We start from the raw sequence: 23559 nt of genomic DNA, 5'->3' as shown, positions 1-23559 counted from the left end.
CAAAGAGTCAAGTCAGAGGATATTTGATATCAAGTAAAACGGAATAAGTGATATTTGTGCGAGAAGAAAAATGGCATTGCGTGTACAGTTTGAAAACAATGATGACATCGGTGTCTTCACAAAATTAACAAATTCATATTGCCTGGTGGCTATCGGTGGTGCTGAGACATTTTACAGGTAAAATTTCGAGTTTTTCGTACAAAGGTTATGTTACAATGTTGTTTCCTTGTCAACACACCATCTGCTCAATTCACACGTGGATGCCGTGGTGTATCAGGATAATGATTTTGCTAATAAAAATTTCGTTTCGCATGATTTCAGTGTGTTTGAAGCCGAATTAGCCGAAACAATACCAGTTATTCACACAAGCATTAATGGTTGTCGAATCATCGGACGATTAACGGTCGGCAACAAGAATGGTTTGCTTGTACCAAGCGGCACCAGTGACGTCGAATTGCAACACATACGAAATAGCTTGCCAGACAATGTAAAGATACAGCGCGTTGAAGAACGGCTATCTGCTCTTGGGAATGTTATTGCTTGCAATGACTACGTCGCATTGGTTCATCCAGACTTAGATAAGGTGCACTTTTTTTAGTGATGATATATTTGTTTCATACGCTTTTTTAGAGTCAATATCAATGAGTCACTTCAATGGCTTGATATTCGAAATTACTAACCGAATGTCTTTCAATCGTAGGAAACAGAAGAAATCATCGGAGATGTATTGAATGTGGAAGTTTTCCGTCAAACTGTAGCTAATAACGTTTTAGTTGGTTCATACACAGTGCTCAGCAATCAAGGTGGCCTCGTTCATCCAAAAACTTCAATAGAAGATCAAGACGAATTGTCGTCATTGCTTCAAGTTCCGCTTGTTGTAAGTTATCGAGTTTTCATGCTGACATTTGTCATTTTAAAAGATTCAAATTGGCATTCTTAAGGGTGACAGAAAAATTCCTTTATGAATATTACAAAATGTTTCGAAATATTCATCATTTTATTGATTGTAAATCACCTCTTGGCCAGGCGGGTACAGTGAACCGTGGTAGCGAAGTGCTTGGAGCCGGTTGCGTTGTCAACGACTGGAGTGCATTTGTTGGAATGAGCTCAACATCCACAGAAATTTCCGTAATCGAAAGTGTATTCAAACTCAATGATGCACATCCGACGAGCGTGTCGAGCTCATTGCGAGCATCGCTTATTGAAGCGTAAGTAACAATTTCGCAACGTTGCTTTGATACTCAAAACGAATTTGCTCTAATTGATCATACTTTTGTTGTTTTTCCTCACAGGATGTCATAAACAAATTACGAGTTTACACGAATTGGTTCAAAAATCCGGTCAATTTCTTCTATTTTACAAATATCGAACATCGAGGAATGTTCAATGGGAAATTCAACTATTTTATATGCACACATTTGAAAAATATACAAGAGATTGTTTTCAAATCGTTATTGTTTAACAGAAAAAAAAATATCTAATTACAAAAGAATGTGTAAACAAACATGCAATCCGAGTGTTTTAAATAGTGTTTCACTGATTGAGTGTGGGTGAGTCATCGATGGTGTGATTAACTTCGACACCTTTACTGATGTACGATATGCGATTTGCTATTCCAATTCATTTGTATCAGTAAACTTGAATACGCAAAACAACATTGCGGTTTTGATTGAAAAGACCTCGGCTCGCGATTATAAATGCTGAGTATTTCGAATAAATGTTTTATTTCATTATAAAAAAAATGTCAATCAAGTTCATGATTTCGTCATAAGATTGTTGGTTCTCTCTCTCTCTCTCTCTTCCACACAAAGATATTTTACATTATTCGAAGGGATTTCCATGGATTAGTCTGGCTATTTATTTGTCAAACGTCATAGCGTTTGGTTATTATTTATGGATCGAATATTTTTGAAATGAAAACTGGAACTTGGTTGCGTTTATCGACGATAATTGACAAGAATGGTTGATCAACGTTGAAGAACACTTCTTCGGGGGCGCTATTCAGACTCAATGTGACCACATGCGAAATGGTTGCGACAGCAGCAATCGTTCCTTTTTCATCGACACAGAGAAAACCATTTTGTATTATGTCCTGCACACGCAATGGACTACCGTTGTCGGTTACGTATGGCAAACGGCTGGTTTGAGCGAATAAATCCACCACTCCCATCTGGAAAAAGAGATATTTCATTTTTTTTTAGGTCACAATATTCAAATATTTACTCTAATAGTCGCAAAAAAAACCTCATGAAATAGTCAACCCATGGAAATTTTACCTTCAACAAAACGTTGACCAATGAGAATGATGAGGTGACGGTGAATTTTGGCATCGATAAATGCACCAACTTCTTGAAACCGTTTGACAGTTGCTTTATTATGTCGCTGAAATCATTTGTACGCATTGATCGGATGAATTCATCCAAATAGTGTCTCTGTGTCGGAACGATAATAACCATTGAAAATTCATCGCCACGATAAGGCAATTCGACCCATTGGCCGGAGAATCCGTTTCGAAGTGTGATGTGACCGGTTCGCAATGACACAAGATTCTTCATCATTTGAACATTCTTTGACAGTTTTTCAGTGGTATAAAATGGTTCCGATTTTACTTCGTTAAATCCATACTTCCATTCACCGTTGAAATAGATTGAATTGGTTAGAATCACTTGTGCGCCCGAGTTGATTGCATCGCCAGGCTTGAAGAAGTCTCTGATACGGTTATTTGTAGCATTGGCCACCCAATTGTTGATGATATATTTGGTTTCTTCTTGTGACTCAAAATTAACCGGCACAATGTTCACATCACGATCGTGAGCTGCTTGGATGAATGAATTGTTCAATCTACAAATTGAATGAATGAAAAGGCGATTCCAATTAATAAAATCAATAAACTTCAAATAAAAAGTTCATTTCGAAATGCGAAAAAAACGTAACATACTTGAGACTGTTCTTAGTAAACATAGCGCTGGCGACACCCAAATTCGTAGAAACACTGTTTACCAGTTTCAATTGGCCAATTAAATCTCTGGTCACGCCGGGATTCACTTCACGAATGGCATGAGCAATCTCTTCCTGCGTAAGGTCAGCCGCACCCGTTCTGAGTAGCGATAACTGTAATTGTGGCTGGATTGGAGACAACACCAGATTTCCAATTGATGATGGCAACTTTGAACCCTGAAAAACCGATTAATTTTCATATGTTCTTCAATATAATTTTGCAATGCCAAATTGCCTACCTGGAACATTGTCCATGCAAAATCTCGCACATAATCCAACTGATCAACGGTGTACCGATTTGTGATGGCCGCCGAACTGGTAGCCGCAACGGCCACCCTGGTTGGCCGTGTCAGTTTGACAAGTGGACCATGCGCTGGCAAATTCTGTTCAACATTTTGCTGTATTAAATTGGCATTTTGATTGGCTGGGATGGCATTCACAGCCTGTGCCGACGGTGGTGGAAATTTGGGACCATCTTCATCGCTGGTCGGAAATGTGATCGGATCACTGGGTTTGATTTCTTGCGGCTCTACTTGCACATTTGCATCTTTGTTCGATTTGTTTGGTGTGTACAATTCATTTAATTTCTTCTGCAGGTTTTGTTGTTGTTGTTGACCTTTGCTAATTACTGCAATCGTTAAAACTAGTTTCATCGGCACCGAGTTGAAAATTATCATTAATTTTCCATGCCACCACGTTCGATGTGCATATGTATAGACGAGCAAATGGACGATGAAGTAAAATACATGCAAAACAGGAGGTAAAAAAGAGTATAAAACAAAAATTAAAAACAACATTAAACATTCTCACAAAGATTCACTGATAAGAGCTTGACCTCTGGAAACATTTTTATTTCTAGAATAAAGTACTTACGCAAAATTATGGACGTTTTAATCATTTTTCTTCTTTTTTGAACACAGTCTTTGTTGGAAAGATTTCTTTTTCAATATTCACTAGTTTTGCGTTGAAATATCCAATTTGTTGAACATTTGTTCGACAGCAGAGGAAACAAAAACGTCGTCGTGATAATAAATTATCACTGGTTCCAAATTACAATTGATTTGACTGAACAAACTAACACTCTTGGACTTTATTTGCGACTTGATGCGACGCAAACTAAATTTTATGTGTGCTTCACCTCTCAATCACAAAAATTGTCGTTGAGTGAGTAAGTGACAAGACAGCTTATCGGTTTGTGTTCTCGATGTTGACTGACCGCTTCAACTTGAAGTCAACCGAAGTGGAAAAAAAACAACAGAGAAAAAAAACAAGTATACGTCTTTCTCACACACGACAGTGATACGAGAGAGGTAAATACGTTGTTAGTGTTAAACACACAACGCCGTACACGCTCACACTCGAAAACAAAAATCAAGAAACACATAATTCGAACAGTGGAAGAAGAAGAAAAAAAAATCCCATCAGCTAGAGCACCAGCCACAGACAAGATCAATAAAATAGCTTTTCGAGAAGAAGAAGTAAAACCGCAGTTAAATACGGACGTGTGTATTGATTAATGATTTTGTTTGTGTGTGGGAATTTTTGAGACGCAATGCAATCGGTGTGTGAATTAAGCGTAGATCAATATCCGTTGTCCGGTGATTTGACGAATAAAAACAAAATTCCACCCTGATTCACAGCATTACAACGAACTTGACCTGATCCTGAGAATTTGCATGTCAATGCAATTTGATCGCATTTCCATTGACTGATAACAAAGCGTGCGACGGGATTTCCTTAACTTCACATCTTTTCGTACAGAAACTACTGCACTGCACGTACACAAACAATAAATGTAGAACCAATTCTAATACAAGCGCATGCTAATTAGCCATTTGGAGATTCCGATTTTCGTCACAAACCGGTTGCTAGTGTCTCTCTATTATCGCACACACAATGCTACTTTTCAACCGTGTAGTTTCTTTTGTCTCGTTGCAATGGGGTCTGTTAATGCGGCATTGTCAATTGAAACACATCTTTAGCACTGACGACGTCAAACCGTCCATTATATTTGCATAGTCATATGAAATATCACTGTGTAAATATCGCACATGATGCGGAAAGACTATTTTTAAATGAGTACAAACCAAAAATACTGGAATCTTGATAATGATCATAAAAAATGTGCAGCGAATTTCCTGTGCTTTTTTAAGAAATAGAACTATGAAACAGGTCAATCGTTGTTTACATTTCAACCACAATTTTAAATTAGACTTTTTGTGATTCACCTATCACAGGAGGTATGGCATTGAGTAGAGAACAAACGTGTGTCAAATTTATTGACTACTCTCTATCCACCGACGTTCACACGTATCTCGTTTGTGTGTGTGTGTGATTGAATAGAGCAAAACCTGAAATAAAAAACTACAAAAAATCTCGTTTTCGTTTGCTAATTCTTTGATCACAGTTTTTATTAGCCACTGCTGAAAATAACCGACGTAATCAATAGAATCCCAAACACATTTATGAGAGAGATTTTTTTTATTATTTCATTCGCATTTTTACTACATTTCGATTATTTAGTTTTTAACCGAGATAAAATTCTTTCATTTTCAAGGCAAGCGCTTTCTAGACTGAATAAATTAACTATGATATACGTAAATAGAATAAAATATTATTCCTCAGGGGTATTCCTCAGTTTTATGGTAATTCAAAGTAGATAACATGATATAACAATCTCATTTGTAGCGAAAAATTGGGTTAAAGCGTAAAAGAGTAGAAAAGTGTTTTGCGCGAAATGAGGTGATTTTTTTTCTTTCCAAAGGTGATTTTTTTAAAAACTACGATACAACTTTGTGCTAATAATTTAAAATCGTGAATCGTACGAACTCTTCATTTGATTGCACCGACTCTTCTTTCAAATTATAAAATAAGACTTCGATTCCACGTTTTTTCTTTAAATAACTTGTTAATTGAACGCCTTTTAATTAAAATGAGTAAAAAAGTGGCTTGCAATTGCTGATAGATAAAGTGATTTGAGAAAATTCGTTTAAAATTTTGCTTTCATTTCTTGTTTAAGACAATGCTTAAAGGCCTCCCATCCTTCGGATTTGGCGACAGACTAAAAAGAAAAAGATTCAGATTGAATGGTCATGATTAACATTAGCTCATTTTACCAGGTTTTTTGGTCAATTAGTCAAATTATCACACAAACACAGCAACAAATCAAACCAAAAAAAAATGAAGAAAAAAAGATCTGGCAAAACTTACCATAAACCAGAAAAGTGCACACTAACTTAACAAAAAAATAAAGAACTAAAAAAAACTAGAAATTATAATCGATTTTATTTTCTTCAAAAATTTCGTCCAAAAATATCTGGCTTCAGTTGAACTGAGAACCAAGTCAGTTTTTTAATGTAAAAAATTGACCACGATTTCTATCACAAAATTTGTGACCATGCAAATTGTGTGTTAAAACACACCAAAAAAAAATCATATATAAAAATTTATATAAAATGACTTAAAATGCAAGAGTATTAAAATAAACAGAAGCAACAACAACAAAATTGTATCATACAATTGAACACGGTAAATAAAAATGTTTTTAAAAAACGACTAAAGCTGTAAAATTCTAAATTGGCGTCTTAGTTTTCGGCAGGCTCTACTGCGCATGAAGGTGGGGAAAGCAAGAACACCGTCCTCATATTCATCGGTTAGCTCTTCGTTGTACTCGATACTGCCATCGTTACTTACTTTGAAGCCACGATGCAAACGATCCTTCATTATGGCAATGAACTCTTTGTAAGATAACATGCCGTCACCGTCTTCGTCAAAAATAGCAAAAACGGTGTCAACCAAATGCTCCGATAAGGTCAGTCCAGTGCATATCTTCACTGCTCGAGCAAATTCTCCTGGAATAAAAAATAACAAATCAATGAAACAATGAAATGAAAAAAATCAAACAAATTTAGAATTAAAATGAACGGAAATCAATGGACACCGATTTTTCTATGAGAAATTAAAAAAAAAAATCTCAAAAAAAAAACGGTGATGATACCCAACCTTTTGAAATAGCTTGATCGCTGAGTGTATACATTCGCATAGCAATGCTAAAATCTTCGAGATTGTTCAAAAATTGGCAAAAGTCTTTGAATTCCTTGAAAGTCACTCCTTTTTCGTGTTTAACACGGTCCAATAAACGGTCCAAATACATGTCGTATTCGTCAGTATCCTATAAAATGGCGAGTATATCGTTTTATTATGACGTTTCACACATTCACTCAACATGATTATCGAAAACAAACCAAATAAGTGTATCTGAGAAGGATTTTTGCGAAATCGACTTCGGTAATTGCAATGTTTCCCTTTGAGAATTCATAAAACTCCAGCTCAAGCACCTCCGTTTGCAAATTGTCCATGAACTTATAAAATCCTTCGTAGTGTAAGTCTTGATTTCCTTTCTTGCCAAAGAAGTGCACTTGCAATGTCGTGTCAACTTTGTGGCGTCGTTGTAATCCTTCTTCATCTTCAACATACGTATCCTGGCGGGATAATATATTGCAAAGTAATATTAATGAATGAATCCATCATTCCAGTTTGATAGTGTGAAAGAATTCATTGTCCAAAACTTACATCATTGGCCGCAATGCCACGTTTATCTCTCCAAGCACCAATGAAGATGTTTTCCATCTGAAAATATTGCAATGATTCGAAAAAATGATTCAGCCGCAACAAAGACGTTCGCCACATTCTATGCAGTGTCACAAGTGTTGCTATTGATAATCTGTTCTACACGAGTTGCATTTCATTTAAATGTTTAAATCCAGAGATTGCATATTTGCTGCTGAGTAGGCCTTAGCTGAGCTGAATTTGCTAACTCAGGCGCCTGAAGCGGTATTTTAGCGCACTTGCGGTGCAAAATTTTTGTGGATCGCTGGTATCCACGCAAATATAGTTGATAAACAGCGTGAATTCCAGCGATTCACAACAATTTTGCACCGTAAGTGCGCTAAAATACCGCTTCAGGCGCCTGAGTTAGCAAATTCAGCTCAGCTAAGGCCTACTCAGCAGCAAATATGCAATCTCTGTTTAAATCACAATATGTTTTTAGGTTCAATTTTCCATCGAATACTGTCTATCGAACTTACAAAACCTTGTCTATTTTCATCATTCTCTTTATCACGCGAACGGAGTCTGAGCAACGCAGTTGCTTCTTCCGTCGGTAACAGCGATATAACCTACAGGTTTACAAAAGAAAATCCGCATCATTTTTGAAATCATTCAATAATTGTTTGTCTCTCAATCGGACGCCAAAGCGTAGGAAGCTGAATCTATTCGTATCCTCTTCTAGGCCCAAGCGAATCAAACCAACGACGATCGAGGAAATTAATCAATGATCGACACACTTTCGTTTGGTTATTCTTAAAACACGTCGATACAAAATGACAAGGGCAATGCGAATTTGGGCATTTTTTTGGGTCGAAAGTAAACGCTTGGTTTTGTTCTATTCAATCGCTAAATATGTGGGGTTGCCTAGCTAATATGACCACTTTGTTTGTGGAAACATAACTTAACACGATCTAAATGGTCACAGCTATATATGAAACTACAAACCACAACATCGAATGGCGAATTCTGATTTGTTTTTAGATTGGTCAGTTGCATTGCACACGTGAACTACATCTAATAACACGGATTAGTGGAAGCTATTGGATTTGTTATTGGTTGATTGATTTCAAAGGCATTTATATCCACATTCTAACACGGACAACAAACAGTCATGCGGAAACTTCTCACGATTCGCTGCGTTTTTCTATCCAAATGCTGCTGACGAAGTGATCCACCGAGGATGCGCGTTATCTATTTGTTTCAAATGCCAATAAAATTAACCATTTTTTTGTGTGCCAATTACTCGAGGGACAAAAATCGTTCATTTCTCAAGAAGAAGTTCAAAAACAAATTTTATTCTTATTGTTCCAAAATCGAGTATTTGTTGAGATTTCAACGATGTTGAAAAAAAACCCATTGATGATGGAAATGAATTTCTTTGTCTTGGTATACTTACGACTAGAAACTCATTTTTATCGACACGCTGATTGCCATCAGTATCAAACATGTTGAATGCAATTTTGAAACCGGATTTTGGCTCTGAAAAAGATTTTTTTTGGAAATTTCATCAAAAAGTTGCTAAATTTTTTTTTTCAAATAAATACATTCACTCACTGGTTAAAATCGAGAGCAAAAACAGATATTCGGTGTAGGAAATGATGCCTTTGTCGCGTAGAGTGCGAAACATTTGTGTGGATCCCTTTTTAAGCGGTGGCGTTGCGTCTTTCATTTTATTTATATCATCTAATGTGAGTGTGCGCCTCTTGAGCCGAGCTGAAAAATATGAAATTCAAATGAGTTGATACATTCCAAAAGCAAAGATGTGTAAAAACGTACGTCTTGCCTCCTGTTCAACCACCGAATCCAAGAAGTCTTGCGGTGTCATATACAATTGACCGTCAAATTCAACCGAAGCGAATTTTATGAACCGTCTCTCACGTGACGTTAATTTAACTCCCTTATCCGTGTCATCCTGGAATAGAAAGGGAGCGAAAGAGGAAAAAATGTGAAAACGTGAGAAAAAGACACACGTTAATGTGCTTATCGATGGAATATAAAAGGTTTGGAAAGATTTATAACTTATTTTATGAATACAGAGAGGATCCTGCGACAAGGATCTGTCTTCTGGCATGGCACCACTACTACCTGCTGTTTGTTTACACCATAAAATAACCGCTAACTGCGCACGATTCCCATTCGCTCAAGTAGAAAAGCATCAGATAATTTGCTGCAATGTTTGTGTTTCTTTTTTTTCATTTTCGAGCGGAAAGTCATTAAAAATTTGTAGGACGAGGTAGAAGAAAGTCACCGAAACTAATGCTCGAATTTTATTTTTCGGTGATCGGCAAGGTATCGGATGCATCTTGTGCAGGTATTCTAAATAATGTTATAAATCTTTCCGTTTACTGATGTGACATCCATTCCACGCAATATTGATTTCGATCGCAAAGAAGGCGGTTCCCAATTTTATTTATTGCCCCCAAAACTCAACTTTCTACACAAACACACGAAATTTGCCGATTGAAGTACGGTATTTTGTTAGAACAAATGTTATTTTAATGTGTTTCTTTGCCTCTCTTCTCTCGGCAATAAAACAAAATACTGACAAAATAGATGAAATAAAACAAAATAGACATTAAATCTATCACAATTGTGGAGATTTATGGAAAACGGATTGAACGACATTTCAGTGTGTTACGGGCCGTAATCGGTCAACTCTCCCATCCAAATCAAGTGTGATCAATGATAAACGTACGAAGCAACCTTTGCATCGCGTACAAACCGAATGTGTGTCGAAAATTAATTGGTCGAGTGATGTATGGCTTCTGCACAAACACCGAACACGAACCGATAAAAGAACAAACGTTTTACATAGAATTATTGTTGGGCTGTTTGTTGTTTGTATATTGAAAACACGATTTGGTGATGTTTCGTTTGAATTTGATCTTCGCTCCGGAATGCGAATCATTCGTCTCGAAATTCATGTTTAGCACCTTTTCTATGGAACGTGTTTTTGATTCTTGGCCAATTCTACTTTTTTTGCGAGTAAAATGACTATTTTTGATTCAAAAATTCCCTGTATTAAAATGTGAAGTGTGTTCATGTTCAACCACATTCGTTTCAAGTCAATTTGCTAGTTTGGTTTGTTCGTATAGAAACCGTTTGAAATTTTAATGAATTGATTGTATTCGTAATGGCGAAGGTCAATAGAGTTTGTTGGCCAAAAGGCGATAAAAACCGAAAATGGTCGATCAGTAATGCTGGTGACAGTTGTCTATCATCCAGTTTCGAAAATAGAGAAAGCGCACCAATGTCAAGCGAACCGATACATCATTCATTATGAATCGTATGATACCAAAAATAAAGACATACAAATCGATATAAACAGCTGCTGCTGCTACTACTGCTTTTGAAAAGTTCGCATAATATATCACCGAAAATCAAAAGGTCGCAAAACATCGAAGTGAAACATTGTTAACTTCTGGTTGTGAAATTGCCACAGCATGAATTGCCATTAAAAGCGGACACAAAAAATACACACACACTCGAACAATTGAATAAAAATCAGAATTCGAACATTCCGACGATAATGTGCAAAAAAATGTACGGTTTTTGTTCATGTTCATGGTTCCTTCTACTTGTACTGAGTCATGATTGCGTTCCGGAAAGTGTACGCGAAAGCGGGTGAAGAGGAGCGTGAGTTAATTTAGTGCAAGCACGTCAGGCGGTTTGCAATTTTATTTAAAGTTGGGGCGAAAAAAAGAGGCACAATATCTGTCAAATTTACGTCGATTGAAATATCCAATGGATTTTCAATCTGGAACCAAAAAAAAAATGTGAAAGAATGCTTTGTCCGTACCCTTTCGCTGTCGACGGTTGCACACAAACACAGAATAACACATAAATGAATTATTTGATTTGAGAATGCAGCGCATGACGAAAATAATGATGTAATTGATTTCGTGCAGTTTGACAGGTGGTTCTCCGATCAAGGTCTACAGCAGACGCAAAAATACACACCGAATCGAAAAACGAAACGAAATGAAGAGAGAGAGAGAGATAGAGAAAAAATCACGCAGCAATACAACAGTCCTTGAATTCCGACGATGCAACTCTTACGTGCGCCCAGTGTATGAATTTGCAAATACTCTGCTGTGGCTTGCGTGTAGAGTTAATTCATCTTTTAAACGATGATACCAAAGTGCAACAACATACACGAGAGAAGATGTACAAAATTCTTTGTTGAAAAAAAGCAAGACGCGAAAACCGAAAACTTTCTTCGATTTGCTCGGCCAATTCACCGTAGTTTTGTTATTGTTGCTATCCCGCCGAGCGAAACCCGTTCACGGAAACGAGGTGAAAAGTAATTGTGATTTTTGATTCGGTAATGATAATGCAACCCAATCGAAAATCCTTATTATCGCAGGTTATTATAATTGAATCTCGTTTCGGGATTCGAAACGGTACATTCGATTATACTGTGAACCAAATTTCGAACATTGGCCAAAAATTGTTCGGAGGCGATAAACAAAACGAGTAATTTTCTGGTGATGGATTGGCAGTTGTATTTCGTAACAAAGTTTGAAAAATGTTTTGCATCAAAATGGATTGTCGGTGAATTGATTCTTTTTCTTTGAACAAAAAACCGTTAGTGTAGAATATTTCATTAGAAGAAAGAAAAACTTATGATAATTTACGGCCGAAGTAGAGCAATAACATGTAATCGGAATCGAAGCCGTGATTTATTTTTAGACTCTGCGAGCGAATGTGTCAACACATGCGACCGTTGACATTATCCATTTGGGTCTTGTTCTTAATGTATTCAACCTGTAAAAAGGCAAATTTATTATACGTACACGGCACAACATTTTAGCGCTATTGATAACGCGAAAATGTTCATGAAATGACTATGAAAAATAAAAACTTTAAAAGATGTGTATATTCTTTTTGTTATCAACATGAAGTATGACTAACATGCAAAATTGCGATAAAAGCGATGTACGTATGCGGAATCGCGATCGATTGCTATCTGTGTGCATTTCAAAACGAAGTGTGTATGTTATTTATTAGAGAGAAGCTGCTCTCACGTGCGAGCGAACAACAGCGGGCAAGTAAGAGTTTACTATCTGCCGCGCGCCACTGGATTAAATATGAAGAAAAGAAAATTCGTTAAGTAAATAAGACGAAGTAACAATGAGTTGTGGCGCCAAAACGATGCGTTTTCAAAATGTGCCCATGGCGATATTTATCTTTGCATCTGCATTCATTGATACCTTTGTGTTAACATTTCACTCGCCGCGCGACATTAACTAGGAAATCTAATTAGCCAAGTCGAAATCTGACTCCATGATAAGCGAGCTAAGATCAACCTAGTTGCTGGAGTAGCTGCTGTTTAGAATAGAAAATAAAAACAGTTGCACATACACACGATATGATATTTCAATTGAATACCAAGACAAAAAAAGAGACCGGCACACACAAAACAGAACACTAGATTATGCTGGCACTATGGTGATAGAGCAAATAAAATAAACAACAACAAAATATACCAGACATATATATCGTGTGCGCATAAATCGAAAAAAATAAAGATGAAATGAAATAATATCGGCGGTGTGTGTTTGCTGGCGGGAGTGCAGTTGGTGTTTATCCAATGAATTTATGTTGCAATATTTATACTAAACAAACGACTTAATTCGAATTTTATCAGCTCGCTTCTCTCGGCTGAAAAAAAAACGCTCGGCCTGATAGCATAGCATAGTTCAAGCGATGAGCCGCTTTTGTAATCAAAACTCACGTTGTTTGGCTCCCAGCAGACTCCAACTTCGGCAGGAATTGAACATGGTATGAAGAACGTTCTTTTTTCTCCTCTTCGGGAAGAATTATTGTTCGAACGCATATTTTATGATGCAACGGATTTTATTTATGTTTTAGAAAAATATATACGAATATCCTATTCTATTCTATGGTCGATCATGAACCAATGGTCACATCTCATGTTTGTGTGACCAAACAAAACCTTCTATTGAATGCAAGCAAATTCAATAATAAAATTATTTCGAAACTGTGCGATACATGAATTTAATCATATAGAGAATTCAACGAAATTTATTATTGTGAAGGTTAGTGTTTTGGTTGTAAGTGAGATCGCTGTAGGTGTTTTATTTCGGTTACACATCGAACGTGTGCATTGAATTGCCTTCCATTTCCTTCTAAGGGAACGACTAGAAGAACAACAAAAAATCAAACGAAACAAATAAAAAAGCAGCGTCAATTTCCACTAAACAAAGTCATGTGAACGTGCCATTGCGCATCATGTGTACGTGCCATTGGGAATCTATCCCAATTTCATCTGTTAATAATTTTTATGACGCACAGCGATTTTTATAGCTTTTTAAAAGAATTCATCAAGAACACTTAAACAAATCGGAGAGTCAATGAACTCATCTACGCATGTGTGTGCTACACAAAACCGACTTATAGTGATCATGAACTTCAAATACGCAACACATTTTCACTCAAATCAATAAACAAAGGACAATTTTGCAAAGATCAGAATAATAGAAATTTTATGGCCTAAAATTGAAAAATTATTCCAATTCAAAATGTTACTGTGTTCGCCACGAGAATAGATTCATCGAGAAATAGACTCATCAACTTCATTTTTTTGTTCATCCATTTAACTGATATTAGCTTCTTAATTAAAGTAAAAACAAAGACTTCTTCAAAAGTGTTGCTTCTTTGAACTGAATGATAATTTGTTTTATAGGCGTTATGATTTATGGCCGTTAAATAAGGGTGATTTAGAATTGGTTTTTTTATTGGTCCTTTGGTGTATGTGTTAATTATGTAACCATTTATTAAACGTTTTTTTTTCTTCTTGTTAGTGCGATGAAGCGAAAAAGCGGCATTTCACCAAAGGAACCGATCGGCTCTGCGATGTGCGCTACTAAAATGATCGCCTCTAGTTGAATAGTGGCGATTATAACGAAGTGGATTTGTTGTAGTAGAGAGTGTTAGACACCCCAAAGCATGATCAAAATTAATTTGCCCAATTTATTTGGTGCATTTCGATTAATTTGTTACAATAAATTGGTGTGGAATTTGATTCACGCCATTGAGCATGATAGTTAGTACCATACTATGGTACAAGCAAAGTTCCACCATGCTACATTGAAAGGAGTGCACATGAAAAACGAAATGAATTTCCGTTGGACGACAAACGAGTATGGGATCAACAAACTCCGTTGAAAATACGGCCCGAAACATTCCGACCGTTGTTCCTGGTCCAAAATGATCAATTGGTCCAAAATGTGCGAACATTAAAATCTAATTTGAAAATTGTGGCCAAAGCACCAAACAAACTCTGTGTTTGAATGTGTAATACAATTTGAAAGTGGACTCACACAGCTCACGGGCAGAATTGCTTGGTGTGCAAACACAAGTGACGATAATAAGACCATTTGATTTAAAATTCCTAAATTGTTTCGCTTTTTTCCTCTGTTCCTCGTTGTTTTGTTGCTGAATCGTTTAATGGTTGACGGTTCGTGCGAAAAAGCGCGCTCACTGCACAGTGCGATAATGCGTATATGTTTCCGTGCGCGCGAAGATTCAATAAACCGAAAATAAAACCTGTACCATATCATTATGGGCAACCGTTTTATCGACATTTCAATTCGTTGCACTTCGAATGTGCGCCCATTTCTGTGAGCATTTTTTTTGTTCTCTCTCTCGCCTCGGCGTAATTTGCCGGTGACCATCTTAACTACTTTACGCACGGCATAAAACAGCACATCAAATATGGAAAATTCCCGTCGGTGAAGAGAGGAGAAAAAATCATTCTGTGAGCTCTGCACGCTCAGAAATTATCGGTAATTACACAGTGCGTTTATAGTTGCCCGGTCGAAAATTGAATATTTGCATTGCGATGGTCACTCTTTTTTCCCGCCTGCTTATATTGATGTTTTTCTTCGCAGCCAATAATTTCAATTCGCAATTTTATTCACTTTGTTTGGTCCTTCGCAGTGAGCATCGTATGAGTTTTACATTGGAGAAGTGAACAGATACTAGAAATAGTTTGAAAATGAATTTCTCGTCGAGATTTCAGTTTTTTTTTCTTTCAAAGGATTCCATGTGGAATGTGTTGGTCGAGTCATGCGGCCTGTTTATGCTCATGCAGGCGCTTGAAATCGGACTTCAAACAATTTGTCGGCACTTAATTAATGAAAACCATGCAGGAATTTTAGGAAAAGACAACAAAAATCGATGCTTATGATCACAATTAGTGTCGATTGCGGGGAACGAACACGAAGGCATCCGAATTCGAGTCGGTTATGGGTAAAAGTCTCATTTGCATTTTTCATTTGTTATTCTTGGGCCGTGTCTTCGACTCGTTCACTCGATTTTGGTTTGTGTCAATCGATATTCCAGAGAAAATGAAACGCGATGGTCCCAAGACAAATGAATTGAACGACTAATTTGGTTACCGAATCGATGATTCCATGCTGCCCACGAAACGCGGTCACAGGGGGTAACAAACAAACTAACAATACAAATGGCACGATAAACAGGATTCTTGTTGATGCTTTTTCTCTAATCTATTCGTTAATTCGTTTGCATGTAATCTATTGTTTGGTTTAGAACTTTGAATGAAAGAGAAATGAAAATGAACTCATAACAATTCATTGGCAATGCATTGTTTTCTTTTTCTGTAGCGCCCATCAGAAAAGTCGAATGTGTATTTAAGAGACGAATGGGAAAAAATGAAAAGAAACCAAATGTATACCGACAACCAAATGACCCAAACACCACGTACTCAAATCAAATAAATTTAACGCTGTTGGTGTGTCTAGTGATAACCAATGGTCTAATCCCTTTGACCTTCTTCCACGCGGACTGAATCGATTCAAAATCGATATACACAACAACCGATCGATGACGAAAATGATAGTGAGTGAATGTGTCGTCTGCAACTCTGCTCGGCCGCTGCTCTTTAATGAAAAACGAAGCCCACAGAAACAACTACGACATTCTTGATACGAGAAGAGGAAAAAAGCACATGTAATTTTTGAACGCAGCACAGATAAAGCCTCAAACCATAAGAGGGAAAAAACCGTCCGAAGACGATTTTAAGATGATGTAAATTGCTGATAAATAAACAACAGCACAAGGTGATTGTTTTCATTGTTTTTTTTTCCTCTTGCTCACACATTCGCCTCCTTCTTTTAAGGTTTTATTTCTGTGAACGAGAGAGTTGTGTTTTGGTTTGCATCAAGTAACAAAAGTGCCCCGAACCAGAGTAGCCTTCTCGGTGAAATGGACGTAACAAGCAGCCGAGTGACTCGATCTCAAACACTTTCGGTGATGAAAAAGGTATATTTTCACATTGCATTTGATCAGCACGATACTCGACGAGAAAACAAAAACCGAACCATAAGATAATTCATTTTTAAAGTGACGCTCATCGACCAAAAAGTAGAATATGAACTGGGCTCCTCTTCGCGCTTATCCGCATTCATATTAATGTAATATCAATATTTTGTCCGATTCAAATGAATTGGAATGGTCATTTCTTGCTGTGTTCTCCTTTTTCTCAACCAGTGTCCAACATGTTTATAATTCGAATATCTCGAAATAAAAAGGAATATTTACTTTGTGCTTTCCCACTACGGCAGCTTGTCTGGTCTCTTTTTTTAAGTGCTACTCAAATGCCAAAAAAGTTAATTGAAAATGAATTTCGTCTGTCAAACTCACTTCATTTTCGCACCATGCAAACCACACGCCATTGACTTTCGGCATTTCTTATTCACTCACTTCAGAGCTGTTGGTTGAATGCGGTAAATTCTTTTGGAATTGAATACATATGTCCGAATGCCGGCTTACATCGTGCACACCGAAAATTGAAATCAATTTCATGATTCGTTTTGATTAGTAAAATTCAGGTTAAGAATGGCTGATCGTTAAATATGACCACGACACGAATCTGCCTAAGACTGAAATTGTATTTTCCAAAAATAATGTAAAAAGAAGGAGAAACCAGTGTATTAGCCCAAAGGCAAATTCAAAAATTGTAATCATTTAAATGCTGTGTGCGTAAGACTTGAAAACGAATTTGTTATTTTCGGAGGATTTCAAATTCCCGTTTCCAAGAATCAATCACAGGATTATGGAATCGATGCCGATCGGTCGAATCCTTTTTCGGTGTTTCGCTGCCGATATTTTATTTGTATAACGAGACTCCAATTACACATTTAGTGCCTAAAATTGACGCTAATTCCGTGTAATTGAGTGCTCATGCTGGATTTAAGGCATACCATAAAATAATTGAGTGCCTTTTCTTTAATCTGCAGACGCATCATCTTCTTCTGTTGTATGCCACGTTTCGGTCCATTGTGGTTCGAATGAAAAATCGCTTCCACTCAAAAAAAAAACCGGTGATTAAAATCGCTGAATTCACACCTTGTTTGTGAATTTTTGCGGCTTTTTTTTCTCGTGCTACACCGAACCGTCATGCCATGCAATTTGTAGCTGGCCGCATGGAAATGTCTTAATTTACGCCAATAAATCTATATTTAATCGATTTGCGGTGCATAATTTTTCACGTTCATTGGGTTATGAGTGCCGCTGCGGTGTCGATGTTACGTTTACTGCTCAATATTCAACGGATCGAATCTCGCAGCAGTCGGTATGATCAATGGCGGTTACATGAGTGTAACCATTCATCGTATACGCAGAAAAAAAGAAACAACGACGCTGCCACGTATTTTGTTTCAGGACAATGAAATGCGATCAAAAATGTTAGATAAGTCTTTTAATTTTAAACGAAATAAAAAAATCACATAAAGAATAATCGAATGTTAAGCGTGCTCTGTTTAGCCCTGTTAAATCATAATAATTAGCCTTTGTGAGAAGCGTTCGTTCGAATTTTATCTGGGGAATTTATTAAAGGATCAAGCATTCATTACAATGCAATTTCTTGGCTACAAAAGGGCGCTACAACAGAGTTTGCTTCGTTTCGTAAAGGCAAAAAATGACTGGCAAAAATAAATGGTCTGGTTCAAAAGGCAAACGAGTAAGAAGAAACTGGATTAAAAGACGGGAAATATTAGAATAACATGCCAATGATGAACTCTCGGTTCCGATTGATTAACAGAAAATGTACACATGGTGAATTGGGCTTGATAAACGCAATCCCAGCTCGTCAAATGCTGAAGAGATGCTTTAACGAGCATTTCATGCACAATCGAGTTGTATTCAAATTCTCGGCTCATTTGTATTCATGTTTTTCTTATTCTCTTCCAGCAAACTGCGGGCCTCGCGTTAAAATCAATCATAAAATTAGCCAATCAAAAAGCAATTAATTCAAAACTGTCGGAGAATGTTTGTTTGAGTCTGATATCAAATTACTGTGTGATGAGTGACGATGACGATGGCATGGGAAGCCGTTTGCATTTGCCGAACGAACCAGTGTGGCAAAGCAAGTTTCATCAGTCATCAGAGCCATTTCAGTTAAAGTGTTTAACATGCTTTGATGTTTGCCCATTCAATGTCAAGTGCAGTAATTTAATTGACTGACACATTTGCCGGTTTGATACATTTAATCCGCCAGTCCAAATTCCAATTTGCAACGCCATTCATTCCCGACCTCTTTTCGCGTGTACACACGCACGAACACACCAATGGTTTTGGAAGCGACTTTAAATAAACCCGCAGCTGTGAAATGCATGAAATCAATTCACTCGTCGTTATGTTAAGTGGGTGCTAAACCGAAATTGCAGCACCAAATCTCTTTCGACTTTCTCATTCTCTTGTTCATCAAATCTGCACCGTTTACTTAATGATTGTGTGATGCTAATTCCTCTTTTCTGCCGCTTTTATTTAAATGTATCTCTAGTGACATTTTGCTGGTGCGCAAATGTCATGTGGATGCAGACAAAAGCCATGTGTGACATGGAAACAAATGAAATTGTTTGCAGTGTGGCGCGCAATCGCGAGTGCGAATACAAAACCGTATTCAAATACTATTGTCAAGCCCACATCGGATTAGTGTCAGCTAAAAAATGTGTGCGATATTTTGTTTGAATTTGCGTATTTGATCTCCAATCCAAAATTCCATTCCGGCTTTTGTGATGTCATTCGAAACGGCGAGGAATTTAGAGAAAAAAAGCATCGCGATTTCAAACGAGGCGGATAGAACGACACCGTAATCAAACCTCTGCCCATGGTGGTCTTGATATTCGCTTTGATGCAATCAGCTCATATTATGATAACCACTAAAATTTACTATTGATTATCATTTACTGTCCAAAATTCCCCTTTCGACCAGCACCCAACATAAACATGGTAGAACATTTTGAGAAAACACACTGTGCAATTGATTTGAAAAGGCCTGAGCATAAAAACCAAAATTCCAACCCAGTTTAATGAGCTCTTCGAACACAAATTTATAATCTGTTTTAGTATTAATTCGAGTAATTTAATTTCCCATTTGTACCGTTTCGATCGAAATTAAAATTCGATAAAACTCCTACCTTTTCAAAGACAATATGCGCCGGTTTTATCGGCCGATTAACGTAAATGAAATATCAAAACATTTCAACAAAAACGAATTCATGAGGTTGGTTTTCGATTTTATTGAACGTTATTTCGTTCTCCAATTTGTTTCGAAAATTATTGATATTTTTCTAAGTCAGCAGTTATGATTAAACGGAGTTAACGACATTTTCACTTTGAATGTGAGCTTGCTTTGTTGGACGAGCGAGAGAGAGAGAGTGAGGTGGAGAAAGAAAGAGAAGAAAAAAAATGCCGACAACCGTAAATGATGCGTGCGTGTGCATTTGGTGAATACGTCTACCAAAGCGATGCATATATTAATGAAATGTCTAAAACGCATGCAGATAAACAAATTAATTGAATCTTTGGCGTTGTTATTTTATTTGGTTTTTCTCTCGTCGTGTGGATGAGAACGAACGGGCATTTAAAATGACATCAAATTTTCAAATCATTTGTGTCAAAGGGAGAATAGAGCATCAAATCAACAGAAGAAAAAAAATTATCAACGATTTGTCATTCATCGCTTTGTCGTCGTTGTCGTTATGATTAAGGCTTTGCTTTTTGGGCAAAGAGAAACCGCTTTCGGTACACCACATGTTTGGGTAACGCATTTTGAATGTTAACCATCCATTCGCATTTATCATCAGCAAAATTAGTTTTTCCAACAGTCGAATTTCGTGAGAATATTTAACAAGTTCCATCGAAAAACACAAATGAGCCCAAATTGTGTGCGATGACAAAATCGACGAATTTTAATGTTGCACGAAGGACGTTTCGGTCAAACACTTCTTTATATTCGTATTTTATCTTATCATTTTTGTGAGCATGAACCTTGCTATACGTTCCTTCTTTTCACATTCAATAGAATTTGTCGCGCGATTGCAACGTGCCATAGTAATTCATGCTGTTGCTGCGAACGATGGAAGATCGCGTTGGAGCCATTCATTTAAATCACCATAGACATGGTGACAGAATGCAGTGCACGAGCTATATAAGCTACATGTAAAGTGTCAATTGATCGATTTTACATTTTCAACTAGAAGAGCCTCGAATAATTCCAAGGAAAACGCATAAAATCAACACTTAGATCACATTAAACACGGAATATTTTGTGCACAACGTTTCGAATTACGTCGAGAATAAATACTTCAAATGGTCGTACGATCGATAAGAACAACACCAAAGCGCAAAATTCGTATTCCATTACATGTGTGCAGACGAAGAGCTCATTTTAACAGTTGATTTACATCGGAATGAACGTAATTCAAATACCAAACAATGATTAATTGCTGACCAAAAACCAACGAGACAACAAAAACTCACATGACCATTCGAAACTGTGCGGAAAAACGATACAAAGCGAAAAAAAAAACTGCATTTTTACCGATGCAACATTTCCCTGAATTTGAATATACGTATTTAAAATGCGAAAATAAATTGTATCCGATTTGCATATGTTTAAAAGCAGTAATTGACTTGTTTAGTGGTCATTTCAATTGTGATTGTATGGGTTGAGTCAAATGTTATGCTGTACGATGGCACATCTCGATATAATTGAATTAGATTACAGCGATTACAAAGTATTAAACATGAGATTTTAACGATGTTCCATGCTGAATACTGAACGAACCACGACAAATACTGTATCAACTTGTCCTTATACTCAATGTCGGTTCTTGAACGTTTTTTTTCTTCCTCGAGCGACTTTTTTCAACTCGAGTAATTTGATGCGGAGGAAGTGAAAAATGAAAGAAGACTGCCGAATATTTTCAAGTGCACGATAGCTGATCTAGAAAATAACACACACGGTCTATTGTTATGATAAGCTAAAATACACACATATCAGATAGAAAGATAGAGATACTTTCTACAGTTAAATATAATCTCGTGTTGTCATCAATTTCAATTGTTTTGAAGTCGTTGAACTTTGGATCGTTTGACGATAAACAAACTCTAACTTTTTTTTGTTTTGAATCCTTAACTCATTGATGAAGAAGGGAGCGAAGAAGAAGGCGGCTCAAAATGAAAGGGTTCGAGTGTGAGTGTGTTTTTTTTCATTCGTTCACAACTGTCATTCAACTAATCTCAATTGAACATGAACATATGTTTTCATACGCATTTATTTGTGCAAGTGCTATACATTCACGCGTAGCACGCAATCATATGTTTCTATTTTGGCAGTCGAGCTAAGTCAATGCGGAATGTCACGAACCACTTTTGAAGGTGTTTTTTCGCTCAATTTCCTAATGTCAATTTCACTTATACGCTTATAGCTAAAGAGTTTAATTTTCAACGTAGAAAAAAAGACCAACAATACAAAGTAAAGTAATGCTGATTTCCCGTTTCGTCTTCAATTGATTCAATGAACGCAGAACAACCTGAGAGACATCGGTGATTTGCACAATAGATACCGAATGAATTTTAAAATAAATCACTGTGTTCACTATTGATAGGAATCAACTTACTTTCATCTTTTTCGGATTGAATGCAGTCACCGCAGACGAATGTTGCCATTTAAAATAAGCTCCGGCACAAACACTACCGCCCAACAAATACCACCAATATGTCTGTCCATTGTTTAACTTTCGATTGATTTGCTGATTTGTACTGAAATTCCGTGGAAATTGTCGAAAATTTTCAATTTTCAAACGAGACCAGCGAACAGGCAAACCTTTGACAGAAGCCATTGCGTTTTTCACTCAACACAAATTCGTCGTCGTCTATCCACGTTCAGTCCAAGTGACAGCTGACAGTTCACAGTCTCTCTGTATTGGTACACGTACGTGTGTGGCAACAGAGTATTTGAGCGTTTTTTCTGACTTCACTCAAGACTGTGGTGAGATTTGAGTATTTGGTGAGTTTTTTTTTAATTCGTTCGTTTAAGATCTAACGTACTTTTCAGAAGGAAGAAAAACTATTGTGCAAAATTTATAGAAGAAAAGTTGAACGTTTTTGTTCAAGAGTTTCAAAGAAAAATCTGGTGAAATCTATGCAAGCCAATCCATAATTAATGTGCACCACTGACAGACGAATGACCTGAAAACGCGGAATAATTTATAAAATGAATTCTGTGGAATTTATCGTTGCAGTTATTGCATAAATTCATCAAAATCAATTGATTGAAGACACAAAAAAAATAGTGCTCCATGCCATCCTTCATTTGACTTGGCTAGCCGGGGAACAAACCGGCAAACTGTATTTGCATATAAATTAAAATTGAAGAGAGAAATTATTTGCAAAAGTTTAACTGGAGCAAACGGCATTTCCAATTATCAATTTGTTGGCTGCATTGCAGCAGCCTTTAAGTCGCAGCATGATGAATGTGCTGCTGTATGCATAATAATGAAGTGTGTGCTTTTCTTTCAGTTCTTTTTCACGCTCTGCGTGTGTGCGCCATCAATTGAATGAATTCATTAAAGCCAATTGAAAATGAACAAAAATTAGAAATTATTTGTGATAGAA

At 36.8% G+C, this 23559-nt stretch overlaps 4 protein-coding genes across 9 annotated transcripts in view; 2 read left to right on the top strand and 2 right to left on the bottom strand.

Annotated features, from left to right (window-relative positions):
- Window positions 1–42: 42 nt before the first annotated feature.
- LOC129575149 (eukaryotic translation initiation factor 6) lies at window positions 43–1511 on the top strand. Its single transcript, XM_055458108.1, has 5 exons — window positions 43–177; window positions 322–583; window positions 701–877; window positions 1027–1208; window positions 1293–1511. The coding sequence occupies exons 1-5, from the start codon at window positions 71–73 to the stop codon at window positions 1300–1302; spliced, it is 738 nt and encodes a 245-aa protein (XP_055314083.1). The 5' UTR covers window positions 43–70; the 3' UTR covers window positions 1303–1511.
- A 187-nt stretch (window positions 1512–1698) lies between these two features.
- LOC129575138 (serine protease inhibitor-like) lies at window positions 1699–4801 on the bottom strand. Its single transcript, XM_055458080.1, has 5 exons — window positions 3871–4801; window positions 3237–3640; window positions 2939–3174; window positions 2277–2841; window positions 1699–2170 (listed from the first exon to the last, which is right to left on the bottom strand). Exons 1-5 carry the CDS (start codon window positions 3893–3895, stop codon window positions 1892–1894), a joined length of 1509 nt encoding a protein of 502 aa, XP_055314055.1. The 5' UTR covers window positions 3896–4801; the 3' UTR covers window positions 1699–1891.
- Window positions 4802–5459: 658 nt separating this feature from the next.
- Window positions 5460–22827, bottom strand: LOC129575103 (calcium uptake protein 3, mitochondrial). Of its 6 annotated transcripts, XM_055458039.1 has the most exons (11): window positions 22563–22826; window positions 9382–9517; window positions 9160–9318; window positions 9002–9084; window positions 8734–8796; window positions 8085–8174; window positions 7570–7626; window positions 7242–7478; window positions 7000–7168; window positions 6691–6848; window positions 5460–6058 (listed from the first exon to the last, which is right to left on the bottom strand). In XM_055458039.1, exons 1-11 carry the CDS (start codon window positions 22782–22784, stop codon window positions 5987–5989), a joined length of 1446 nt encoding a protein of 481 aa, XP_055314014.1. In that variant the 5' UTR covers window positions 22785–22826; the 3' UTR covers window positions 5460–5986. The 6 variants fall into 6 exon arrangements, with proteins under 6 accessions (XP_055314014.1, XP_055314038.1, XP_055314046.1 ...); XM_055458063.1 differs by lacking the exon at window positions 8085–8174; XM_055458032.1 differs by lacking the exon at window positions 5460–6058 and having other exon boundaries at window positions 6264–6848; window positions 22563–22827.
- A 113-nt stretch (window positions 22828–22940) lies between these two features.
- The window catches only part of LOC129575033 (uncharacterized), a 35508-nt gene continuing 34889 nt past the window's right edge, over window positions 22941–23559 (top strand). The window contains exon 1 of the mRNA XM_055457836.1: window positions 22941–22951. The gene's annotated coding sequence lies outside the window, so the exon portion shown is untranslated. The remainder of the gene's footprint in view (window positions 22952–23559) is intronic.

The sequence above is a fragment of the Sitodiplosis mosellana genome, unplaced genomic scaffold (assembly GCF_009176505.1).
Source record: "Sitodiplosis mosellana isolate CC-2019 unplaced genomic scaffold, AAFC_SMos_1.0 Smas_scaffold_1, whole genome shotgun sequence".
Lineage (NCBI taxonomy): Eukaryota > Metazoa > Arthropoda > Insecta > Diptera > Cecidomyiidae > Sitodiplosis > Sitodiplosis mosellana.
Note: the sequence above shows the minus strand (reverse complement) of the source record. Positions and strands in the feature narration are given on the sequence as shown.

Excerpts from the sequence above, each read along its gene's own strand:
- LOC129575103 (XM_055458032.1), bottom strand. The coding sequence starts at position 22,784 with ATGGCTTCTGTCAAAGGTTTGCCTGTTCGCTGGTCTCGTTTGAAAATT. Across the intron at positions 8,175-8,733 it reads ATAGAAAAACGCAGCGAATC|GTTATATCGCTGTTACCGAC; the intron begins GTGAGAAGTTTC and ends GTAAACCTGTAG. Across the intron at positions 6,849-6,999 it reads CGATCAAGCTATTTCAAAAG|GAGAATTTGCTCGAGCAGTG; the intron begins GTTGGGTATCAT and ends TTTTTATTCCAG.
- LOC129575149 (XM_055458108.1), top strand. The coding sequence starts at position 71 with ATGGCATTGCGTGTACAGTTTGAAAACAATGATGACATCGGTGTCTTC. Across the intron at positions 178-321 it reads GGTGCTGAGACATTTTACAG|TGTGTTTGAAGCCGAATTAG; the intron begins GTAAAATTTCGA and ends GCATGATTTCAG. Across the intron at positions 584-700 it reads TTCATCCAGACTTAGATAAG|GAAACAGAAGAAATCATCGG; the intron begins GTGCACTTTTTT and ends TTTCAATCGTAG.
- LOC129575138 (XM_055458080.1), bottom strand. The coding sequence starts at position 3,895 with ATGATTAAAACGTCCATAATTTTGC. Across the intron at positions 3,641-3,870 it reads TAAAACGTCCATAATTTTGC|TTTTAACGATTGCAGTAATT; the intron begins GTAAGTACTTTA and ends CGATGAAACTAG. Across the intron at positions 3,175-3,236 it reads TTGCATGGACAATGTTCCAG|GGTTCAAAGTTGCCATCATC; the intron begins GTAGGCAATTTG and ends TCGGTTTTTCAG.